Source organism: Heterobasidion irregulare, assembly GCF_000320585.1.
Source record: "Heterobasidion irregulare TC 32-1 unplaced genomic scaffold scaffold_01, whole genome shotgun sequence".
Taxonomy (NCBI): domain Eukaryota; kingdom Fungi; phylum Basidiomycota; class Agaricomycetes; order Russulales; family Bondarzewiaceae; genus Heterobasidion; species Heterobasidion irregulare.
Window position 1 is genome coordinate 2,530,199 of NW_009258197.1, and position 20,851 is coordinate 2,551,049.

Consider the following 20,851-nt stretch of genomic DNA (forward strand, 5'->3'; position numbering starts at 1 on the left):
CATCGTGTTTGACTCTAGTCTGCCTTCTACCACCTTCAGCACCCCAAGAATTTTATGGACGCATTACCACCACCAGAAATTGCTGTTGGCCAGAAAGACGTTGTTCAAAATCCTCAAACAGTTCAGGACACCTCACAGGAGGGAGGCGGCCTTGTACAGGAGAATGTACACACCACTGCATCCTCTCCACCAACACCTCCGCCGCCCCCTGGACCCCCTCCACAACCCCCTGTATCTGCCAACAGCAGCAGATCACCAAAATATCAATCCCGGCTCATACTAAGTGGCCATAGCATGTCCATCTCTTCGATAAAATTCAGTCCTGACGGCTGTATGCTTGCTTCTGCCGGTAAGTGCATTGCGTACTCACTCGTCAGAGGCATTGAGATGAATGGATGAAACCAAGGGAAGCTGCAGACAAGACCGTAAAGATTTGGGATGCGTATACTGGCGATATCATCAGAACACTCGAGGGTCATACTGAAGGAATATCTGACGTTGCTTGGTCCAGCGATTCTGAGTTCCTAGCATCAGCCTCGGACGACAAAACAATCAGAATCTGGAGCCTAGATGATGTAAGTCAGACTGTACATGTTTCAATGCCTCTATCTGAACATACCTACAGGCGTCGACAAATAGAGTATTAAGAGGACATACAAACTTTGTCTTTTGCGTGAACTACAATCCTCAATCTAATCTACTAGTGTCTGGTGGGTTTGATGAGACTGTTCGCGTATGGGATGTTGCAAGAGGTGTGCCCGATTTATTCTTGCACGTTGTTTTGCTCAAGAGTCTGCAGGAAAATCTTTAAAAGTTCTCCCTGCCCATTCCGACCCAGTCACAGCTGTCAGTTTCAATCATGACGGGACATTAATCGTGTCTTGTGCCATGGATGGTCTCATGTCAGCTCCCACCATCAGATGCTGAATGTGCCTTGACTGAATTGTCGTTATCGCAGACGAATATGGGACGCAGATTCCGGGCAATGTCTGAAGACGTTGGTTGATGACGATAATCCTATTTGGTGTGTACACTGTCCATTTCCACTGATGCTCTTCTAAGAATGTGCGCACTTCCAGCTCGCATGTGAAGTTCTCTCCAAACTCTAAATATGTTCTGGCGTCGACACAGGATTCCACAATTCGACTATGGAATTACCAGACCTCTCGTTGTGTGAAAACGTTCACTGGCCATACCAATCGGATGTATTGCCTATTCGCCTGCTTCAGTACGACGGGAGGCGCTTATGTGGTTAGTGGGAGTGAGGATGCAAAAATCTATATTTGGGACCTGCAATCAAGACAAGTGCTCCAAGTGTTAGAAGGACATAGAGGTGCGCTTTTCTCCTCAAGTTGTATGGAGAACATCGGCTGATGTGTGTGCACTAGACGTGGTTTTGACTGTGGCGGTAAGAGAGAAACCTCGCGACATCCATCCTCACTGATTCGTTGCCTTTAAAGACTCACCCAAAGCGCAATATCATCGCATCGGCGTCGATGGAGAAGGATTTGACCATTCGGCTTTGGTTTGATGACATGGAAAGAGTATAATAGCGTTCGCTCGCGCTCTCGCTTACTGGGTCATCCCAAGTTTTGAGCGATTCACCGGTGGTATATGATAATGATTGCGATTAACCCTGTGTGAGTTTGTGTCTGCGGTTCGAATACGACTACCACAGGACTTGTAGTTGGCACCCCAAAATGAACATGGTGTTCGTCTCCGAATGGTCGCGGCTGTGATCGAAGATGAGCGAACGACGATGGAACGCTAAGGAACCGCGGGCGGCTGAGTCACAGCCATTTGGCTGTGAAGTTCAAGCTCCGCCGGGGTAGTATAAAGACAAAGGCCCAGCGCGAGCGGCTGACCAGTTCTCTCTATCATCCATCACCACCTCAGCACACTCATCTATATCATCATGCAGATCTTCGTTAAGACTCTCACCGGCAAGACCATCACACTTGAGGTTGAGTCTTCCGATACCATCGACAATGTCAAGGCCAAGATTCAGGATAAGGAGGGGTGGGTCCCTCGCAACGTGATCCCTAGTTTCATATCACTCATAGTCGCTTAGCATTCCTCCCGACCAACAACGTCTCATTTTCGCTGGAAAACAGCTCGAGGATGGCCGTACATTGTCTGACTACAACATCCAGAAGGAATCGACTCTCCATCTCGTCTTGCGCCTCCGTGGCGGCATGCAGATCTTCGTCAAGACATTGACGGGCAAGACCATCACTCTTGAAGTGGAGTCTTCGGACACTATCGACAATGTCAAGGCGAAGATTCAGGACAAGGAGGGTATCCCTCCCGACCAGCAGCGTCTTATCTTCGCTGGTAAACAGCTTGAGGATGGGCGCACGCTTTCTGATTACAATATCCAGAAGGAGTCTACCCTTCATCTTGGTAAGTATTTCTCTACATCTGTTGGTCTTGATAGCGACTGACATTTTCCCAGTCCTCCGCTTGCGGGGTGGCATGCAGATTTTCGTAAAGACCTTGACAGGGAAGACGATCACTCTCGAGGTCGAGTCTTCGGACACTATTGACAACGTGAAGGCGAAGATTCAGGACAAGGAAGGGATTCCTCCCGACCAGCAACGGTTGATCTTCGCTGGAAAGCAGTTGGAGGATGGGCGAACTCTCTCCGATTACAACATTCAGAAAGAGTCTACTCTGCACCTTGGTGAGCAAGCATCATATTCGGCTACTCATGATAATTCTAAGTATAATGTTCCTCCAGTCCTTCGCCTCCGTGGAGGTATGCAGATCTTTGTGAAAACCCTGACTGGCAAGACCATCACCTTGGAGGTCGAGTCGTCCGACACAATCGATAATGTCAAAGCGAAGATCCAGGATAAGGAGGGCATCCCACCGGATCAACAGCGCCTTATTTTTGCGGGCAAGCAGCTCGAGGATGGCCGGACCCTTTCCGACTACAACATCCAGAAGGAGTCGACTCTTCACCTTGTCCTCCGTCTTCGCGGCGGTATGCAGATCTTCGTCAAGACCCTCACAGGCAAGACGATCACGTTGGAGGTAGAGTCTTCGGACACGATCGATAATGTGAAGGCGAAGATTCAAGACAAGGAAGGCATCCCGCCGGACCAGCAACGCCTGATTTTTGCGGGCAAGCAATTGGAGGACGGTCGCACACTTTCGGATTACAACATTCAGAAAGAGAGCACCCTCCATCTGGGTAAGTCGAACGTGCTAAACATCTTGACGTTGCCGCTCATTTTCTTTTGCAGTGCTTCGTCTTCGTGGCGGATTATGATCTAGATAGTGACACGCGTTGTTGTTTGATGCCCGATGGCGACGTCTTTGTCATCCATTCACTCGTTTTGTAACACTACATACTTGAATTGCGAGTCTTGTTCTATGAATGACTGGGTCATACGATCATGCAGCAGGGAGGTTATGGAGAGTGAGGCTTCAAAGTATTATCTCTCAAGCCAGAAAGAGATGACTGCGGTTCACAATAGTCAAGAACTTGCCGTATGACGGTGTTTCTGTTTGTACCATTTCGGTATGAACGAACATAGCGCCATGGTGTTTCGGAGCGTACCTTTGTTTAAATCTTGCAAGAATCGCTTGTGGATCTACGCCTTCAACAAGGGACCTTACATTGCAGAGTAAGCCAAACCTAACGACGACAGTAACTTGTTCAGAACGTACTTGTCTTCGCCCAGGGCTGTTGTCTCCAGGATGTACATGTTGTTGTTCCGATTCAATTCCTCCTCAGACGTACATGCTCCCGGTGCATCAGTCACTTTCACTCGGGTCACGGCAAAATTGCCCCCTAGGCTCTGTATGCGGGCAATTGTAGCGTCTGATGGGTTATAGTCCAGCATAAGCACATGTTCGTCCAAGGACCGAGGCAAGAGAGAGAGAGGCGAATCGTCGGCGTAATGATATTGAATGATGGGGTGACTGAGTGATGTTAGAGGGGTCGAGGTACTCGTGAGTTGGCATGAATGCGAAATCAGAACGTAGTAAGGTGGATGAACCGGAGAGCTCATGATGTCCGCTGCAGCAACGCTGTGGTAGCTCAATTCTGTTACTGCTGATTAGATCATCGAATCAGGTTGAGCCATGAGCGCGTGAACTCTTGAGTCGTACTGCACTACTTTGTGTACACCCAACCACGAGAAAGCAGATACTAGATGCAGATGGCAAACCTACTACTCAACTCGGGCACTGCTGCATGCACGCAACGAAGACGGACTTTTGATACCTTGACCAGTTCGTAACTTGTCACCTTGACGACGATCGGGTGATCGATGTCCTCGCCGTACATGAAAAATAAAGGTATGGAGTCGTTCAGTGTTTCCTCCTTACCCTTCCCCACCCTTTGACCGAACTTTCCTCGCGGCGCCGCGGATAGCTGGCTGTCTTTGACGGCCTCATTCACTCCCATCCTTCAAGTACATTCATTTCGAAAAACATTCTCAGTCTTTTCAGTATGCTGTCGCGCTCCCTACTTCTCTCCTGTGCAGTCGCACTCTGCGCCATCCATGGTGTCTCCGCGTCTCCTGCCTGCTCGCGTCGTTCGACGGATATCGACTCATGTATCGCAAGCTGTCGTTCCAAGTTCGGTTGGCCCGGATTTGCTATGGGTACTGACGCTTGGGGTGTCGTCGCGAAGGTTTACTCTGGTGACACAGATTCAATGACCAAAAGTGCCTGTGGAGAGTCGACGTGCGCTTGACGTCCGTCTTCGACAGATTGTGTCAATTCTCACACATTTTTTCTCTAGGGGTGTGTCCGGCGGAGTATCTGTATCCGGCGGTGCTGCCACCTCTTCCAACGCCACTGAACCGGTCATCGCAGCACCTTCTCCTCAGTCAGACGTTACTTCTTTAACCTCCTCTTTTACATCTACCGCTGGAGCGGTTTCCTCGTCATCAAGCGTCTCAGCGTCTTCCTCCGCTTCAACGCATGTTCAATCGTCAATTCACACGTCGTCTCCGACCGCCAAGTCATCGTCGTCTAACATAGCCACTCAGGCATTCATCAAATCCTCACTATCTGCCGAACCAACCTCTTCTTCCACGAAGCCACTTCCAAGTTCCTCACCTGTTCCTGCTCCATCGCCGTCGCCATCGCCATCGCCATCGCCATCGTCATCGTCATCGCCATCTCCCACCCCGAAGCCATCCCCGAAGCCATCTCCTGTATCCTCCTCAGAGGAAGCTAAGTCAACTGAGGCCGCTGTCGCCACCTCTAACAATGCGAAAAATCCTAATGTCGAGAGCAACTCTGGCGCAACCTCCTCCAGCGACATCAACCTTTACCTTGCAGCTCATAACTCTGTTCGTGCTCAACATGGTGCTTCTGACTTGACCTGGAGCGACAGTCTCGCCGCGACGGCTCAAACCTGGGCGGATAAATGTGTCTTCAAGCACTCTGGTGGGACCCTTGGGCCGTTCGGAGGTAAGCATTATTGAACCACCGGTCATTCTCAATGCCTACGTCTATCTTGTAGAGAACCTGGCCGCTGGTACCGGGAGTAGCTATGGCATCACGGAAGCGGTCAAGTCCTGGACTGATGAAGTTTGTAAGTGCATCATTTGCTACTTTTACCCTGAGGTACGATCATCAGTGGTCATACGTTATAGCCGAGTATAGCCCTAGCAACCCGCAACCCTCGCACTTCACGCAGGTGGTCTGGAAATCGAGCACACAGGTTGGCTGCGCCGTGCAGTCTTGCAACGGGATCTTTGACCCAAGCTTTGGCGTATGAAATCACATCTAATTTATTGGACGAAGTGCGGACTGACTTTTTCATCTAGGAAGCAAAGTTCTTTGTCTGCGAGTATTCACCGGCCGGTAACGTTATTGGAGAGTTCGAGTAAGTTTCTGATGCAAAGTTTGTTGACCATGGGCGGATGACTAATTGACAATCCTTCACAGCCAAAATGTTCAGGTTTGAGGCATTGGGACCGCGTCTTGACACAATGCTCGATTTACTGGATCCTATCTTTCTTGCTCTCATTTCTCTTTCAGGCATCAGGGATGCTTTGACTTACCTTGTAGTTTGACTAATTGAGGATCTGTGCTTTCATCGCATGGTCATCCGGGCACCACCTGGGACCAGTGTCCCTGTAGCGGCTGACAATGTTAAGATCGGGCGTGAATCACAGAGCATAGTACGCCCTTCGGGTCCTTCACATTCTTGCGTCGACTTTGCATCCCAAACCTCTGCGTGCGATTGATTACCCTACTTTGCCACAGCCTACGTGGAGTGACTTTGGTGATCGCTCCCTTGAGCTTCAAGCTTCAAGCTCTTTCCTGTTTCCTGTTTCCTGTTTCCTGTTTCCTGTTCCTCAGAGGGCGTGCAAAATAATATGACGACCAGAGATTCACTTGTATAACCCTCTCAGATATCTTATGATGCTTGAGTAACCTTATCTTCATGATGTCACGGCCTTCGGCGTGCCTGGTCACTTGTACAGCCACTAAAGTAAGGATGGCTCTTGACGTGCTCGACGCACCGTCCAAATGCTGTCTCGAGCAAGGACATTATCAAGTGCTCTCTACGCACTCGTCTGGCTTATCTTTGCATTCGCAATTGGTGTCTCCTCCATCTTCTTACTCTCGCAGGCGGTCAGAAACTCTCCGAGACAGTCATGGAGGGCCAATATCAATGCCTTGATCATAGGCGTTGCCTATGTCACTGTGGTTAGTTCACTAGCAATCGAACCTAGATGCTCGGCTCAGAACTTTGGATCAAGGTCCTGGTGTCGATTGCTGTATGCTTGAAACGTCGCATCGCTGTCTTTCGCCGGTTACAGAGAATTTCACGCGGACATATGGCAATAGGAAAGGGAGAAGTGCCGAAGGCAAGTCTCAGTTGTATTTTTCAAGTGCTAATGATCACAAGTGTACTCAGGCTGTGCATGAGTTCATCTCACAAGAATATGCCCGAGCATGCTTGATCGCCTACGAGTCCTTACCGAAGGACATGCAACAGGAGGGATGGGGGAGACCAGGTATGCACCAACTATCAAAAGTTCGCACTACCTAACGAATCGCTCGACGTAGGAACAGGTTACGACTCTGTGCAGTTCCGTCGCTCGTTATTGGATACTGTCTTGGGCCTCGGTCTGTACTGAGTTAATCCAAGCATACTCTTTGCTCATGCTCTTAGCTTTTAGATGCTGCAGCCCGTCTTATAATACCAAGCTTGCCTCCTCTTCGTCATAATGACCGCATCCTGCACCACTTTCGGTTCATAGCGCCTCTTATCCCTAAGGACGAAGACGGTCTTTCTCCTTTACATTATTGCGATTCAGCGGTTCAGATGGCAAGATATGCAGCCCGTGAGCCTACACAGCGAGAATTCGAGATCGGAATAAATGCCGCTCTGCAAATCAAGAAAATGTAGGGATTGACATCATCTGCATTTTGCAGGATCTGACCTTGCGTGCTTTTTCCAGCTTGGAAGAGTGTCGACTAGAGATGCTTGAAGGGTCAACAACCGAGTTTGATCGCTCAGTCTCTGCTGATTGACAATACGTAGCGTGGAGTTTTATAATGCACCTTATACCCTAATTCCATATTGCTCATATCCGTGTATTGTTATATCTTCGTTCTAGATTGAAATAATCCATCTGCAAGTGAAGGGGGTAAACCTAGTGCAATCTATCAGCATAGACCTTCTGCCAGCTTGGCCTCTGTCCCCAAGCCTGCAGATACTTCTGAACGCTCTCCGGAATAGGCCCACCAAGCCTCTCCTCCAATTTCCCCGGTGCCTGCTCAACCGTTGTTGCACCGGAAACCAACGAAATCCTCGACAGCCACCCGCCCACGTGAAAGTCATCCTCGCCAGGTCGCTCTCCACCGAGGAATTGACCCTCGCTTTTAGCCAAGGCAGCGGGAAGCGTTTCGAAGATGAACGTGCGGAACGATGCCCATATCGTCGTCGAGCGCGCGAAGTATCCCTGCTTGGCAGCATCTGGGGCAGTTCCGCTGTAAAGTGCTAAAGCGTCGGCAACGAGAGCGATCTTCTTCTCGTAAAATGCTCGGAAGGGCTCTGCATCCGGAGTAGCCGCGTATCTCTTCAGGGCATCGTAACCTGTTCATCGTGAAGTCGTCACTCGAGGGTCGTTTGGCTGAACGTCCTATCAATCGGCTTACGGTTTTGACTGTAAACCTTTCCGAAGACGGACACTTTTGCAAGCTCTTCTTCGTTCCGCTGGACTCCTGGTCTCAGATATGGGAACGACCGATAGCTGTGTGTGAATCACGTACAGCGGAAAGGAAAGCAAAATTCGGGTCCAGCTCGTCACTGTGGACGGCTTCGGTCAAGGCGGTAGCCGGCGCGACCTTGATCGTCGCGTTCGACGCCAAGTACGACACCACTTCGGCCGTGCTGGTGTAAAACGCATCACCTGTGGCAATCGCAGGCAATGTTCCAGTGGGATTCTATAACCGGAGTTAGTCCGCACTGCTCGGATAGTTTCAGAGACAGATTCTTTCATACAATCTTCAGCACTTCGGGAGCCAGATTGTCCGCTGTGATAAGATTAACTAGCCGCTTCTCGATCTTGTCGCTGTATTCTAGGTCGTCACTGCACGGTACGTTTAGGTTTCATGTGAGCATCACTGGCAACCAAGCGTTGGAAACATGGAAGCATAGAGCAGTGCTTACACTGCAAGCTGGGCCACCGAGCACCAGACTGAGGTATCCCAAGTATAGAAAACTGGCTGCGAGGCGTTCATTTCAGCGACATGATGACATCGGAGCAACCCTAACGAAGGACGTACTGCCATATTTTGAATGGAGGGGAAATCTACAAACGAGAGGCTTGTCTGATTTATGATGGGGAAAGACACTTATAAGCACTCGACTTTCTGGCATTACTCAACAATGGAAATGGCGATCGGTTGAAGTGGGTCGATGCTATCATGGTTAGTACTTAATACCCGGTGCACTCCCGGTGCCCACATGTCTGCATTGTACTGCCGAGCTCTTACATGTCGCAGTTGCGTGACAAAGCCGAACCCCCGCCGAGAAATCTCGTCCAGTCTAATCCAAAAACTAATATCCTAAACTCCGGTGAGTAAACATTTCAGACGAGCAAGGCATTACACAATATCAAGTGATAGAGTGAGCATCTGTCATCTACTGCGTCCAGCTTTCTAATCTCTTCTACATCTCCGAGGTATATATCCTTAGCACACACACCGCGTCGTGCTCAAGGCCCGACACGTAGAGATCAGAACAAGAAGACCTGTAGATCGATGAGAACATGAATGTACTAATCAATAATGCACGATTTCGTACCTGATCAACAAGCTTGCTGACAGTACGCGGCGCGGCATATTTCAACTCATCGAGGTATTTCCTGTTATCACGAGCTTTAGTATCGGCGACGCCAGTGACGTATCTACAAGCTCACTTCATTGCAGCCATCATCGGCGGTGGACCTGTATGGGAAATGAATTTTCGGGATGGCAACGGAAGAAACGAAACACGTACCGCAAAGCAAGATCTTGATGTCGTGATCCGTAGGAGGCAGATGCGTAGAGATCTGATCCTTACTGACAAAGCCGACACCACCAGTCCAGCCTGCAGGGGGGTTGTTCAAGACGTAGAAGACCTTAAACCTGGAGGGGTGCTGGGCGGCGAGCTCGTCGAGCTCCTTCTTCAATAAGATGTCTTCTTCATTCACGTTGGCGTAGATGAGGCTGAGCTTCGTGCGGTCGGAGGGGTTTTTCAAGGCGGCACGGATAATTTGGAGCATCGGAGTGATACCAGTGCCTCCGGCGATCATGCCCAACTCGCGAGAGAGCTGAGGCGAATAAGTGAACTGGCCCCTAGGGCCTTTAACACGGATCTTGTCTCCGAGTTTGAGCAACGACACGTGACGCGAGATGTTACCCTTCTCATAGGCCTGTGCACGGAAGTCAACGCGAGTTATACTGCTTTCCGTCTCAGGCGCATACCTTGATGAGCAGGTCGAAGTGGCCCAAGTCGTCGTCGCTGCTAGTCGGTGTATAGCTCCTCATGATATCTTTGCCATTGATTTCTGCCGCTATCTGAATATGCTGACCGATCGGCAAACCAAGGATATCTTTGGGGTTGGGGAGACCGAACCGATAACTGCGAAGAGCATAAGAGCCGGCAGGTTCACGACAACCAAGAGAAGCACCTACATGGCGGTGTTTGGAGACAGAACGATCTTCTCAACCAAAGGGAATTCTTGCCATACTTTGGGGTCCAAGACGGGCTTTTTTTCTGATTTACGTGTAGATTGTTGAGGCGATGTTTTCGTGATATTATGGAGCCGACTCACGAGAGCGACCGAACTTGAGATAGATGAAAGCGCTGCTGGCTACCGCGAGCGCGAGCGCAACCACCTGGGCGACCTTGTTGTCTTGGAGATTCAACAAATCTTGCGCCGATGCCATGTCGAGACCTTGTGCGTCCGGGGTAGTTGTCTTCGGAAGGCCGAGGAGGATGATTTCGGAGATGTCGTATCCAGCAGCTCTGAGCTTGGACTGCAGGAGATGAGAGAGGGCAACAAGGGTGACGAGGACCGTGAAGAAGGAGGCAAGGAAGAGGAACTGAAGATGGTTGGGCATTTACCTCACTCCCCCAACCGTCTGATTTTCTACCCTCGCAAGCAAGTCTGGAATCTGGATCCTGGGTGGAAGGCCTGGGGAACTGCCACGTATAGTAATTGGGCGGTATCAGCGCATCGGACCAAATAATCGGCCGGGCCCGACGGAAACCGGAGCGCCCGTCGAGTCGTCCTGACTAATCAGACCGACTCAGACCGACCGAGCGTTGAATCAGGTCGACCGTCGAAGTTTGCGGGGAAGAAAGAGAATGGACGACGTGAAGAAGCGCGAAGAAATAAGAAGGTTGCCAGTCGCCCACGTTGCGAGCTGTTGCGAGCTGCTGTTTGCAGGCCCTTCAGATCGGCTGGCCGAGAGGCGCACGAGTGAACAGATTCGAGCCTCGCCGGTGCGCAGTGTGCCATGGACAGACGCGCATGGCTCGTGAGAAATCCCAGTGAACGCTCGAGCTCGAGGGTCATCCTCGTCCTCGTCCTCTCGTCTCTACCACCTCCACCGCCTCAGCCCGACCGCGGCTCTCCCCCTCCAGCTTGAGAGTCTTCTCTCCTCTCTCGCTGCCCTATTTCTTCTTCTTTTTTCTTGCCTCCTCTTTGCTCCGTCATCACTTTTTTCTTTGTTCTTTATCTATACACGCAGGGCGTGCCTGATCCATTCAACCATGCAGACTGCCGTTCGGAACCCTCGATTCCCGCCCACAAAGCTATCCTCAATGCCACGCAAAAAGGGGCCCCCGTCGGCCCTACGCATTGACACGCCGGTTGAAAATCCAACTCTAGCGCTCGCCATGGGCGATAGCTCTACGTCGAATTCGGCCGTCTCCCCCGGCACTTCAGATTCGGAATCCTTTGCCTTCCCCCCCACCCATCAGCCGCGGTCTTTCAGAAACATGAAGCGACTTTCACTGACTCTACCATCAGCCCAATCTTCTGCCAGCTCTTTGCTTTTGCCTCGTCAAGATCCCCAGACGAGCGCCATCCTCAACCCCAGCCCGGATCACCGCAGACGCGCACCTTCTGTGGTATCACTTCCCGTAACAACTGCTCCTGCTTTACTTCGGGGTGAGGAAGAAGGCTCGCCTTCTGCGCCATACCTTGATGGCCCCATCGAGATTCTCCCAAAAATATGGTTAGGCTCAGAAGATAACGCCCGTAATTGGCAGGGACTGATTGAGCGCGGCATCAAGTCTGTCCTCAATGTTGCCAAGGAGGTTTCCACACCCTTTGACACCACAGCGTCTCAATCTTTGCGCCCGTTCGCTTCGACTCCAAACTTGAGAGATACTGCCCGGGAGCAACACGATACCTATTATCCTGCTCATAAACTCACCGGAAGACCTGGTATGCACTACCTCAAGCTGCAGTGGTCGCATGGTCAGTCGGACCTCGTTTCCCATGGTTTCATAGCGGCTATGTCATTCGTCGATCAAGCACTTGAACGCGGTGACGGCGTGTTGATCCAGTATGTGATTGTTTATTTTCGTATCATTCTCATTATTCATCCTGTCTCAGCTGTCAGTGTGGTATCTCGCGTTCCGCTACTCTTGTCATAGGACTTGTTATGCGAGCCGCGGCTCTGCATTCACCAAACGTCCCTTCTCATGTTTGGGAGCTCAAAGGGATGCAAGGAGCATATTCATATGTAAAAGAAAAAAGCAAATGGGTTGGACCCAACATGTCGTAAGTTTTTAACACTGCCTCGTCGTGGGTGTGGATTCGTCTCATCTGGGATGACGTAGATTAATTTATCAGCTTTTGGAGTATGAGCGGACGCTCCGAGGCGATTCCTCTCCCGCAGACTCTGAGCAGTCCTCCATACTCGCGGCTGAGGAGGAATGGGGTCGTCGCCGACAGATGTTGGATGAATTGTCCGATCAAGAAGATCAGGAACGCGAAAGCGCGGAAGTTATGCGGGAAGCGCGGGCCCTTGATAAAGCGATGGAAGACCGGATCGTTGCCCGGAAATCGTCAAACTCGTCATTGGGATCGGGCATAGGGATGGGTCCCGCCTGGAAGAGCCGCTATGGTGATCGCAAGCGAGCGGGTTCCATCGGGAGCAACCTGACGTCAAACAGCATTATTAGCGAAGATCTGGTGGAGGAAGATGAAGAGCAGGAGTTATTGGGGACCGGTGGTGGATTTGACGGCACAAGCATCGACACCACCTCGACCAAACCCGAACCGGTGGAAGGGGTAGGTTCGACTCCATCCAGTGATAGTGAATACGAGAACAATCAAGGAACACCCATGGCTTCTCGTATCGCCCGACGCCCATCACGTCTTCCTCCATCAGCACCTGCTACGAAGTCCTCGTTTACATTGCCCCCTATCCCAGCTACGGCATTCAGATCTTCTTTTGCCTTGCCACCTGTTCCTCAGTCAGCGACCAGATCTTCTTTCGATCTACCACCTGTCCCTACATCTGCAACAAAATCGTCGTTCGACATCCCTTACCGAACATATTCGCAGAAGCCGAGACGGAGGCCTCCACCCCTTGGACTGCTCCCCCCAGTGCCCCATTCTCCCATTGCTGTTGTTGTTGGCGCCACACCTTCGTCAAATCGGTCCACGCCTGGCATCACACCACGCGTGCGCACGGAATCGCGCAAGCCTTCCTTACCCCCTCTCCATCTGCGCAACTCCCACCAAAATCTTACGTTAAGCTCTCAGTATAACGCAAACCAGAACCCTCTTGCGACGCCTTCACAGACGCTGTTCGTTTTCCCGCCCTCGCCCACGCTCACCGCACGCACGCCGTCTGCTATGATGCTCACATCGAACAACTTTCCGGTCCCGTTCCCGTCCACGGCCACGCCTCGCGTGTCCAAGCTCCAGAAGAATGGGAGAAGCAGGTCTTTCATCGGGATCATGGCGCCCCCCACCCCGACCACCGCGCATTCTCGAGTGGATGCACGGGGCTGGTTTGGAGACAAGTGATCAGCCTTGCCGCGTTCTGACCATCGGGTAGATTGCAGGTGGGCGGCACCAGATATCAAGCACAGCACATATGTATTTGTTTGTGATCTTACATGCGTCACCGCTCTCGAGGACTTTGCCGATTTATTTAACTACCCACTGATGCAGATGTGTTGGAAGGACAGTTGATCTTTATGTGCTTTTTCATTTTATTCCATTCACGCTTTTTACGCTTCAAGCTTCAATATTTCAATTCTCACGCTGTCTTTTGACTTTCGAACTTTTTTTCTTTTATCTATATTTTCTTTGCACCGCTCTGTACGCGTGGACCTTACACTGCATCCACTTCGCATTCGCACTTGCAATGTTGTATAACAACCAATCTCACATCTATTTTCTCGTACGTTTTTCATCGCATCTCCTTCGATCTTCTCTGCACATTCTCGGTCTGTATTTCCTCCATTGATTTCAAGTCTCTCCGCTGAGCGGGTTCCATCGGCTGAATAGAATGCTACTACAACTTCTTATATGGGCTATCAAAATCAACCGGAAATTCCACATCGACAGTCATGGCTGCAAAGCTCGACAGGAGAATCGCGACCAGACGGAAAGTATGCCAGTCACTTGTGAAGAAAGTTGGTTATGTTCTCATATTCTGAGCGAAACCCATCCAGCATCAAGCGCCGAATACTCGTCCCACGCTGCTCTTGACAACACCTGTCAGTATGGTGTTTCCGATGCCTCCCATTCCCATATTCCATCCAGATGTTGCGACGTTTGCCGCCCATTTCTGCTTCGCATCGCGATCGCTTTGGCGAGCTGAATGTTAATGTAGACTTCTGAGGATTTCGAACAAGAACGTACGCGTATGTAAAGCCAATGACGTTCGTCATATTGAACACAAGGGCGAGCAGGACGATTGGGACGAATCTGCCATACCAGTGAGCCAACAGAGTGCCGCAATCTGCTTTGAGTGTGACGTACGATAGGTTAAATTTGAGGAGTGATACTATGAAGAGCACTAGCCACAACGCAGGAAATACGTAGAGAGCAGTCTATGAAGGAAACATCGTTTAGTATTATGTTTCTTCTACAGCGGATGGCGTATTGTACCCAAAACATCCTAAAATAGTTAATATGCGTTGGTTCTTCCGCACATCATGAAGTGGTAGGGACGTACTTCGAATCAATAGGGTTAGCGGGCCGTGATGGCTTCGCCGATAGTCGCTGTGAGTGTCGGACTGGCACAGAGACGATGTACAAAACTTACATCACGGCTCTCAAATACCCAGTAGCTTTCACCGTCGTCATCCACCTGGAAATGGGCTAAGAGATAGTACTCGGCTTAATTGAGATACCGCACCTGGTTCCAGAATCGCAGACCGACAAGTGTCCTTCCCGACACGTTCTGAAAGATGCAAAAGATTGTCACGAAGGCACAGCAGTGCTGGAAATTATCCTACTCACTCGGCAATTCCAAAAGTCCATAGCTAGCAGGACAACCACTGCAACAGTCTAGACAGACGTTAGGATACATTTTTCCCGAGGGAACTTGACCAACTGACAGAGATGACATAATTGTCAGTGAAGAAACCGCAGAGGATGTATGTCGTTATTGCGGCAATGCGAAATAAGTACAGGAACAAAAGAGATATTGGGTGCGCAGACTGGAAGAGGTTCAGGAATAGTAGGGCACAAAACTGACATCGAACGTACTTGCTTGAAGATGCCGGCGATACCTAAGAGAGTAAGTACGATAATATTAGAGTGAGTTGATGAAGGCAAGGGATGGGGGCACACCTGACTCTGCACCACCTGGAGTGGAGGCCATTCCGCTCTGTGCACGGCTCGTTGGCATAAGTACCACCGGCTCATGAGGGGTGGAAGATTTTGGCTGAGCCAGGGAAATCGGTTCGTCCGATTCAATTGTTTGTAGAAGGGGGGTAGCGACGCTCATGGCTGCGACACGGTCGGGTGAAAGGGTATACGTGCATGACGCGAAGTAAGTATTGACCACATATGGAGATTGAAGCTGTTAGACAACAAACACAAATAGGCGCCTAGCCCTCGTGCACGCTAAATCCGTCTCGCTCAAAGCTTCTCATGGCCGCCAACAGACTAGATGGCGAGCAACTAACTGAGCGCACTGCTCTGTTGAGCGAACGACGTACAGTATCGCCATCCCAATCCGAATATCCCCATGCTGTCCTTCCGATCGTAAATCTCGTCCGCTCGCAAGGACTTCATATTCTGGACGAGCACTACGCTGTGTTCCCAACATTGCCGACCCTCGTGGAGCAAACGTCCTTCCGGCTCGTGGTTCTCCTCCAGCTCTATTTACTATCACAAAAGACAAATTTTGCTAGTAGAGATATCTGGGATCGTTGGTCGAAGGAGCGGGACGCTGTAAATGACGCGTCACAAATCGAGCGTCGCATTGACAATACTTGGACAACATTCATAGAACCTGGCAGAAGCAGTCAAGAAATTGAAGACTGCTTATGGTCGTGCTTTCTTGTTGAAGACGGCAAAACGCAAACTGTAAGAGGTCAGTCTCAATCCAATGCTAAGTTCGCTTCGCAAGATGTTCGGTCGCTCATGTAGTCTGTCCTACACCTCCCCTCCGGAGTAGTTGTCGATATACTGCAGGACACGGATGCTCCACCTTCATTATTAGCTCACCGTTTGATTCTTTTGAGCTTGGACCATACATGGCGGTACGGCAGGTCCCTCCCGCCAGGGACGTCCCTCCTAGCCCGAAGCTTGCGACATTTTGACACACTTGGAACGCCTCGGTAAATATCCAGTGTAAAAAATATTTTCAAAATCTCATTCTATATGCAGAGTCCTCCATGCCATCGAGATGCTACTGCAGCTGGGATACCTCGCTATTCTCGTACACTATATTATCCGCCCGCCTTCAAGGCCCATCATAAGCGCATCAAGCAGGGTCGGAGCGCGAGAGATCTTGCTGATTATTTATACTATCGCCTCGCTCTGTCGAAGGTGGACTTCATATGCAATACCATACCTCTTTGTATTGTCAGCGTTTTTGTCCAGTCTACCCTCGTTCCCATCGTCTGGCGACACTTCTTATATCCTCCTACTGGTCGCTCTGGTATTGCATATCTTGCTCCTGCACCTCCCTCGACCTCCAAGCCCGAATTTCTTTGTCAATGCCCATATCAGTCTCCCATTATCGACACTCCTCTGGTATGAATTCACTAGGACAGTTTGTTCAGCCCTTGTTTTCTACTTTCCCGCCTTTCTTCTCTCATGCTACCTCGTATCACTATCTTTGGCGGATTCCATTCCTCATTTTCCACGGATTCAGAATCTCATCGCAGCCCCTATTGAGACGCGACAAGCCTTTGCTGTGCTATGGGCTATAGTGGTCTATCTTATATGCGTCTCTATCGGTTTGCTCGTGCTATTCAGTGCATCATTGTTATCCCTATCTAATCGCCCTTCGACCCCTTGGGACCGGTTCTCTCGGCCTGTCGGTCTACAAGCTCGCAGGATCTTCATTTTCACCGTCGCGATGTATAACACTCCCTACTTCTTTCCGCCACCATTTAATATCATTCAACTCATCTTCATTCGCCTACCAGTAATCGCGCTCCACTTGGCAGGGCAGAAAGAGCCCCTCTTCATACGCGTCGTGGAGAGTATGCTTTGGAGGTGCACCGTCGGATTAATTTCAGGACCTTTGGCTGGATTTTGGCTGTGGGCAAGGTAGTTTGGTTCAACTATGAGTTGGAATATTCTCCAAGCAACTCCAATCATCTTGAGATCCATCGTACACGGTGAGATCGCTTCTTCTAGAGTTGCATTGTCACCTGAGACATTTGTCATAGACTGTCTCGCAAGGTTTTGTTCCCAGCGTCCTTTGGCCTTCACAACTTTTGCCGTTGTCGTTACGCTCATAACCTTGTAATCTGCCGCGCTGTGGTCTGTTGCTATGGTTATATTGTAGCCCAGAGCCACAGTGCCACATTGATGCGTGTATAAAAACTTCAGCATAGCACACTCGTGACTCTAAGGCTTTGTCTGGCCGCTCAACTCTGTCCTTCCCTACTGCTTATTCACTCATTAACATCCTCTCATCCTTCTCGTGATGGATGCTAACATTTCAATCGCCTCATTAGCGCAATTTCCACCTATGACTGGTCTTCAGTTGGAGGATCGGAAGGCATGTCGCTCAACATTTGATTCATTAACTTGCTCATATGGAACCGTCGAGCAGAACACGCTTTCGGAGCCACTCGAACGGATGGGTCTGCCCACAATACCCCCTGTGGCAAAATGCTCCTCTAAGACACGTTCTCGCCTCAGGGGCTCGGACTCTACTGGATTCTCGAGACTGCCTGTTCCTTTGGCCAGGGTAGAGAGCCCGAGTTATGAGCCAGAGGTCACCGCGAGGACAGAAGACTCCGATGCACACACGGCTGCGGTCTATATGAATCAAATGGAACAAATCGAGGAGTTTTTCGGTGCTCGACCGCAAAACAAGATGACTACTCTGTCATCTTGGGAAAGTAAACGTGAATCCGCAACATGCATCTCTAAGGCCGCAGAGCGAGAGCCTAGCACGTTGGCAAGGAGGCTTTTCTGGCACGGCCTTTGTGAGTAATTATCACAGCTCATGGAGAGGATTAACATGACACACGTGGACATTAGGGCTATTCCCTCTGTGGTTCTGGGGTGGGGCATTACTCGTCTTCCCTCATACCACGCTTGTTGATGAAGATGAGGCCTTGTTTCGAGGCCAGGCTTGCTTCCAACCCACTCTTCGAGACATTGAAGCCAAATGGGCAAAACGATGTTTGAAAGCGTTGGTTACGCTTGTTGTCGTTGCTATCATGGCAATTGTGCTGGGTTTGAGCTTGCTTCATCACCTTGGTTAGAAAGGTCTGTATCCTACATCTCTGGGATTCCCATCTTTGGGATTCCCATACTACTACTCGATTTCCTATGCTTCAAGGACTTCTAATGCTGACTTCTTATTCCGCTAATACTACCTGTTAACCTTTGTATGCTGCATGCCGCCATTGCTATACCGTTCCTTCAAACTACATTCTTGTTACATCTTATTCGTTATGTTCGATTATATGTGACATCGCCGTCCTGAGTTTCGGTTCTGATCTCCTTTGACTACTATACATACTAAGACTCCCCGAGTTTTGCAAACGCAAGCCGGCCATGCCTAGCCTCAGGTGATAATCCGTTCTCGCAATCAGGGCCCCGACCGTACGGAGCACGTCGCTAGTTACCGCTGTTCAGTCAACGATGGGCCATAATTAACATTTCGCGGAATGACAGATTGAATTGATGTGCGAGTGTGCCAAACACAGCCACACAAGGCACATGCACGTCTGGTTCGCAACGTTTCCGACTCGTCTTCGAGTAGTTTCTAGCTCGAAGCAATCTTGGTGACTGTCACCTATTTCCTATACAATCATTTATTGCCTTGAAGCAGATGTCAAACTCAAGGCCATCGAAGCGGCGTCGCAAGAACGCCACCATTGGTGCACCTTCAGAAGCTGATTCTGCTTCGAACCAAATCAACTGTCCTTCATCGTCTGCTTTATCTACCCGAACTCTTCCAACGACCGCCTATGGCATCCCATCTTTGACGACGCTGTGTGCGCGAGTATTCATTTCCAGTTTTTCGATATTCTCAAGCAATCCACATATCTGGGAGCCTGGAGAGAGATGGAGACCTGTGAAAGAGCAGCTGAAGTCATTTCCCGACAGCATCGTTTCCAAGATATTCGCGATGCTCAGGATGACCTGTCCACATTTTCTATCCCATGATCTAGTCCGAGAGGTATGCGTCTGCTCAGTCAATCATTCGAGGGGCTGATGTTCTAGCCTTTCAGACCTTTTTGCGAGGTGATACCCTCAAGTTGACTAGCAGCTTGCCGGTCAATAAGACCACTGTTGGATCTGTCATTAACATGGGATCTGGTCTCATCCACCTGGAGCTGATTGGATTCGACACCATTTTAGATCAGGGTTTTGCGGCTGTTGTTACTCATCTCACCTCCCTGCGTGTGCTCAATCTGCGGTAATACTTTCTTCATGTGTCCAGAAGCTTAAATTTTCTAAAATCTACGGATCAGTGGGTGCACTAAAGTGGGCCAAAAGACCATCGAGACAGCTGCAAAACGCTGCCCTAATCTGACCACTGTCAACCTCAATTATACATCTGTATCCCCCGTTTCTTTGGTCCCTCTCCTGCTCACTTGTCAGAAACACCTTGAGGTCCTTAAGTTGGCTGGAATATCAAGCTGGGCTAGTATATAACCATCCAACAACACGTAACATTGTTTTTACGTGCTTGTATATTCCCAGACAGATACAACTATTGTCAAGGCTCTATCCCTTCTCCCTCAAGGCGGGGTTTTGTGTTTTCCTGCCCTAAGAACACTCAAACTCCGCCAAACGTCGCTCACCGACATATCGCTCAATTTGCTCCTTCCGTCATGCCCAGCTCTCCGTCGGCTGGATATATCGTTCACCGGTATCCGTCACCCTCACCAGTTCATGCAAGGATCGAGGATCGCCCTTGAGAAGTTGTCTTTAACATCGACAGCAGTTTCATCTGATTTTCTTGTTACAGCCATATCTTGTATCCCTAGTCTGCGCATATTGTCGATTGGCGCACTTGGAGGTGGGCCAGGGCAAGCACCAGCCATCCGCAATACGACAGCAATGACCCTGACTGATGATGCTCTTTCATGCCTTGTCGACGTTCTGGACACGTATGAAAGCATTAAGAGCATCAGTCTGGTTGGCAATACAAAGCTTGGTATGACAGGTGGGCGCAATCGCGCATTGGCCGATTTCGTGGCACGTATTGGCAGGAGGCTCAAGGTCAGCGTTCTGATATCGACCTTCTCGTGTTCACGCGTAGATCACGACGGCACGTGGCCATAGGTGTTGAACTTGGCCGGTATACCTTCTCTTCGATCGGAGGACTTGATAGGTTTGTTAGTAGACAATGCGGGACAAGAGCCCTCTCGTCTTCAAGAACTTATCTTAAACAACACGGCAGTCGACGACGACGCCGCGCCTTACATTTCAAGTTGTTCTTCGCTCGAGACGTTGGAGGTAGCAGGAACGAAGTTTACGAGTGAGCCCCAAAACTTGTCGTACTTTGTCAGTATTTGACTTGCGCTATCATTAATAGGCCGAGGACTCTTCACAATCGTCGATGCATGTACTCTGTTGACGAAGCTTGATCTTACAAGTTGTCGTGGCGTTCGCATTGTAGATCGGAGGCGGTTTTTCCAGGTATGTGACTATAAGTAGTATCGGCGCGTTGTTGTGAACTTGACTCTTGCATG

General features: G+C 50.0%; 13 protein-coding genes across 13 annotated transcripts; 9 read left to right on the forward strand and 4 right to left on the reverse strand.

The window, feature by feature from the left end:
• Positions 1–54: 54 nt before the first annotated feature.
• On the forward strand, positions 55–1,550 carry HETIRDRAFT_166980 (uncharacterized protein; the record flags this gene model as incomplete). The annotated part of the gene is made up of 8 exons (XM_009543045.1): positions 55–349; positions 412–575; positions 626–752; positions 800–902; positions 959–1,024; positions 1,080–1,333; positions 1,389–1,408; positions 1,461–1,550. The coding sequence occupies 8 exons, from the start codon at positions 55–57 to the stop codon at positions 1,548–1,550; spliced, it is 1,119 nt and encodes a 372-aa protein (XP_009541340.1).
• Positions 1,551–1,866: 316 nt separating this feature from the next.
• On the forward strand, positions 1,867–3,554 carry HETIRDRAFT_469462 (uncharacterized protein). Its single transcript, XM_009543409.1, has 5 exons — positions 1,867–2,019; positions 2,072–2,403; positions 2,456–2,683; positions 2,741–3,196; positions 3,249–3,554. The coding sequence occupies exons 1-5, from the start codon at positions 1,916–1,918 to the stop codon at positions 3,272–3,274; spliced, it is 1,146 nt and encodes a 381-aa protein (XP_009541704.1). The 5' UTR covers positions 1,867–1,915; the 3' UTR covers positions 3,275–3,554.
• Positions 3,302–4,050, reverse strand: HETIRDRAFT_469470 (uncharacterized protein). The gene is made up of 3 exons (XM_009543410.1): positions 3,676–4,050; positions 3,566–3,619; positions 3,302–3,509 (listed from the first exon to the last, which is right to left on the reverse strand). Exons 1-3 carry the CDS (start codon positions 4,017–4,019, stop codon positions 3,416–3,418), a joined length of 492 nt encoding a protein of 163 aa, XP_009541705.1. The 5' UTR covers positions 4,020–4,050; the 3' UTR covers positions 3,302–3,415.
• Positions 4,051–5,018: 968 nt separating this feature from the next.
• On the forward strand, positions 5,019–5,855 carry HETIRDRAFT_308216 (uncharacterized protein; the record flags this gene model as incomplete). Its single annotated transcript, XM_009543046.1, has 4 exons — positions 5,019–5,433; positions 5,486–5,557; positions 5,619–5,737; positions 5,793–5,855. Coding segments are annotated over 4 exons (669 nt in total), but the record flags the coding sequence as incomplete, so codon positions are not given.
• An 852-nt stretch (positions 5,856–6,707) lies between these two features.
• On the forward strand, positions 6,708–7,512 carry HETIRDRAFT_307361 (uncharacterized protein; the record flags this gene model as incomplete). The annotated part of the gene is made up of 5 exons (XM_009543047.1): positions 6,708–6,833; positions 6,884–6,992; positions 7,045–7,104; positions 7,239–7,383; positions 7,440–7,512. The coding sequence occupies 5 exons, from the start codon at positions 6,708–6,710 to the stop codon at positions 7,510–7,512; spliced, it is 513 nt and encodes a 170-aa protein (XP_009541342.1).
• Positions 7,513–7,560: 48 nt separating this feature from the next.
• On the reverse strand, positions 7,561–8,848 carry HETIRDRAFT_378416 (uncharacterized protein). Its single transcript, XM_009543048.1, has 6 exons — positions 8,770–8,848; positions 8,654–8,709; positions 8,486–8,573; positions 8,254–8,427; positions 8,140–8,197; positions 7,561–8,077 (listed from the first exon to the last, which is right to left on the reverse strand). Exons 1-6 carry the CDS (start codon positions 8,773–8,775, stop codon positions 7,635–7,637), a joined length of 825 nt encoding a protein of 274 aa, XP_009541343.1. The 5' UTR covers positions 8,776–8,848; the 3' UTR covers positions 7,561–7,634.
• Positions 8,849–8,923: 75 nt separating this feature from the next.
• HETIRDRAFT_378419 (uncharacterized protein) lies at positions 8,924–10,656 on the reverse strand. The gene is made up of 7 exons (XM_009543049.1): positions 10,302–10,656; positions 10,162–10,243; positions 9,952–10,108; positions 9,485–9,899; positions 9,405–9,432; positions 9,290–9,350; positions 8,924–9,236 (listed from the first exon to the last, which is right to left on the reverse strand). Exons 1-7 carry the CDS (start codon positions 10,588–10,590, stop codon positions 9,222–9,224), a joined length of 1,047 nt encoding a protein of 348 aa, XP_009541344.1. The 5' UTR covers positions 10,591–10,656; the 3' UTR covers positions 8,924–9,221.
• A 428-nt stretch (positions 10,657–11,084) lies between these two features.
• Positions 11,085–14,023, forward strand: HETIRDRAFT_407088 (uncharacterized protein). Its single transcript, XM_009543050.1, has 3 exons — positions 11,085–12,045; positions 12,096–12,263; positions 12,323–14,023. The coding sequence occupies exons 1-3, from the start codon at positions 11,246–11,248 to the stop codon at positions 13,518–13,520; spliced, it is 2,166 nt and encodes a 721-aa protein (XP_009541345.1). The 5' UTR covers positions 11,085–11,245; the 3' UTR covers positions 13,521–14,023.
• Positions 14,024–14,175: 152 nt separating this feature from the next.
• Positions 14,176–15,456, reverse strand: HETIRDRAFT_307763 (uncharacterized protein; the record flags this gene model as incomplete). The annotated part of the gene is made up of 10 exons (XM_009543051.1): positions 14,176–14,308; positions 14,364–14,429; positions 14,484–14,554; positions 14,613–14,622; positions 14,680–14,711; positions 14,770–14,814; positions 14,863–14,907; positions 14,967–15,014; positions 15,065–15,166; positions 15,298–15,456. 10 exons carry the CDS (start codon positions 15,454–15,456, stop codon positions 14,176–14,178), a joined length of 711 nt encoding a protein of 236 aa, XP_009541346.1.
• Positions 15,457–15,602: 146 nt separating this feature from the next.
• HETIRDRAFT_99794 (uncharacterized protein) lies at positions 15,603–16,044 on the forward strand (the record flags this gene model as incomplete). Its single annotated transcript, XM_009543052.1, has 2 exons — positions 15,603–15,905; positions 15,964–16,044. The coding sequence occupies 2 exons, from the start codon at positions 15,603–15,605 to the stop codon at positions 16,042–16,044; spliced, it is 384 nt and encodes a 127-aa protein (XP_009541347.1).
• A 318-nt stretch (positions 16,045–16,362) lies between these two features.
• On the forward strand, positions 16,363–17,238 carry HETIRDRAFT_306515 (uncharacterized protein; the record flags this gene model as incomplete). The annotated part of the gene is made up of 1 exon (XM_009543053.1): positions 16,363–17,238. One exon carries the CDS (start codon positions 16,363–16,365, stop codon positions 17,236–17,238), a length of 876 nt encoding a protein of 291 aa, XP_009541348.1.
• A 534-nt stretch (positions 17,239–17,772) lies between these two features.
• Positions 17,773–18,406, forward strand: HETIRDRAFT_166990 (uncharacterized protein; the record flags this gene model as incomplete). Its single annotated transcript, XM_009543054.1, has 2 exons — positions 17,773–18,124; positions 18,180–18,406. 2 exons carry the CDS (start codon positions 17,773–17,775, stop codon positions 18,404–18,406), a joined length of 579 nt encoding a protein of 192 aa, XP_009541349.1.
• Positions 18,407–19,278: 872 nt separating this feature from the next.
• Positions 19,279–20,816, forward strand: HETIRDRAFT_413759 (uncharacterized protein; the record flags this gene model as incomplete). Its single annotated transcript, XM_009543418.1, has 6 exons — positions 19,279–19,329; positions 19,382–19,569; positions 19,625–19,800; positions 19,861–20,378; positions 20,442–20,637; positions 20,695–20,816. 6 exons carry the CDS (start codon positions 19,279–19,281, stop codon positions 20,814–20,816), a joined length of 1,251 nt encoding a protein of 416 aa, XP_009541713.1.
• Between the last annotated feature and the right edge of the window lie 35 nt (positions 20,817–20,851).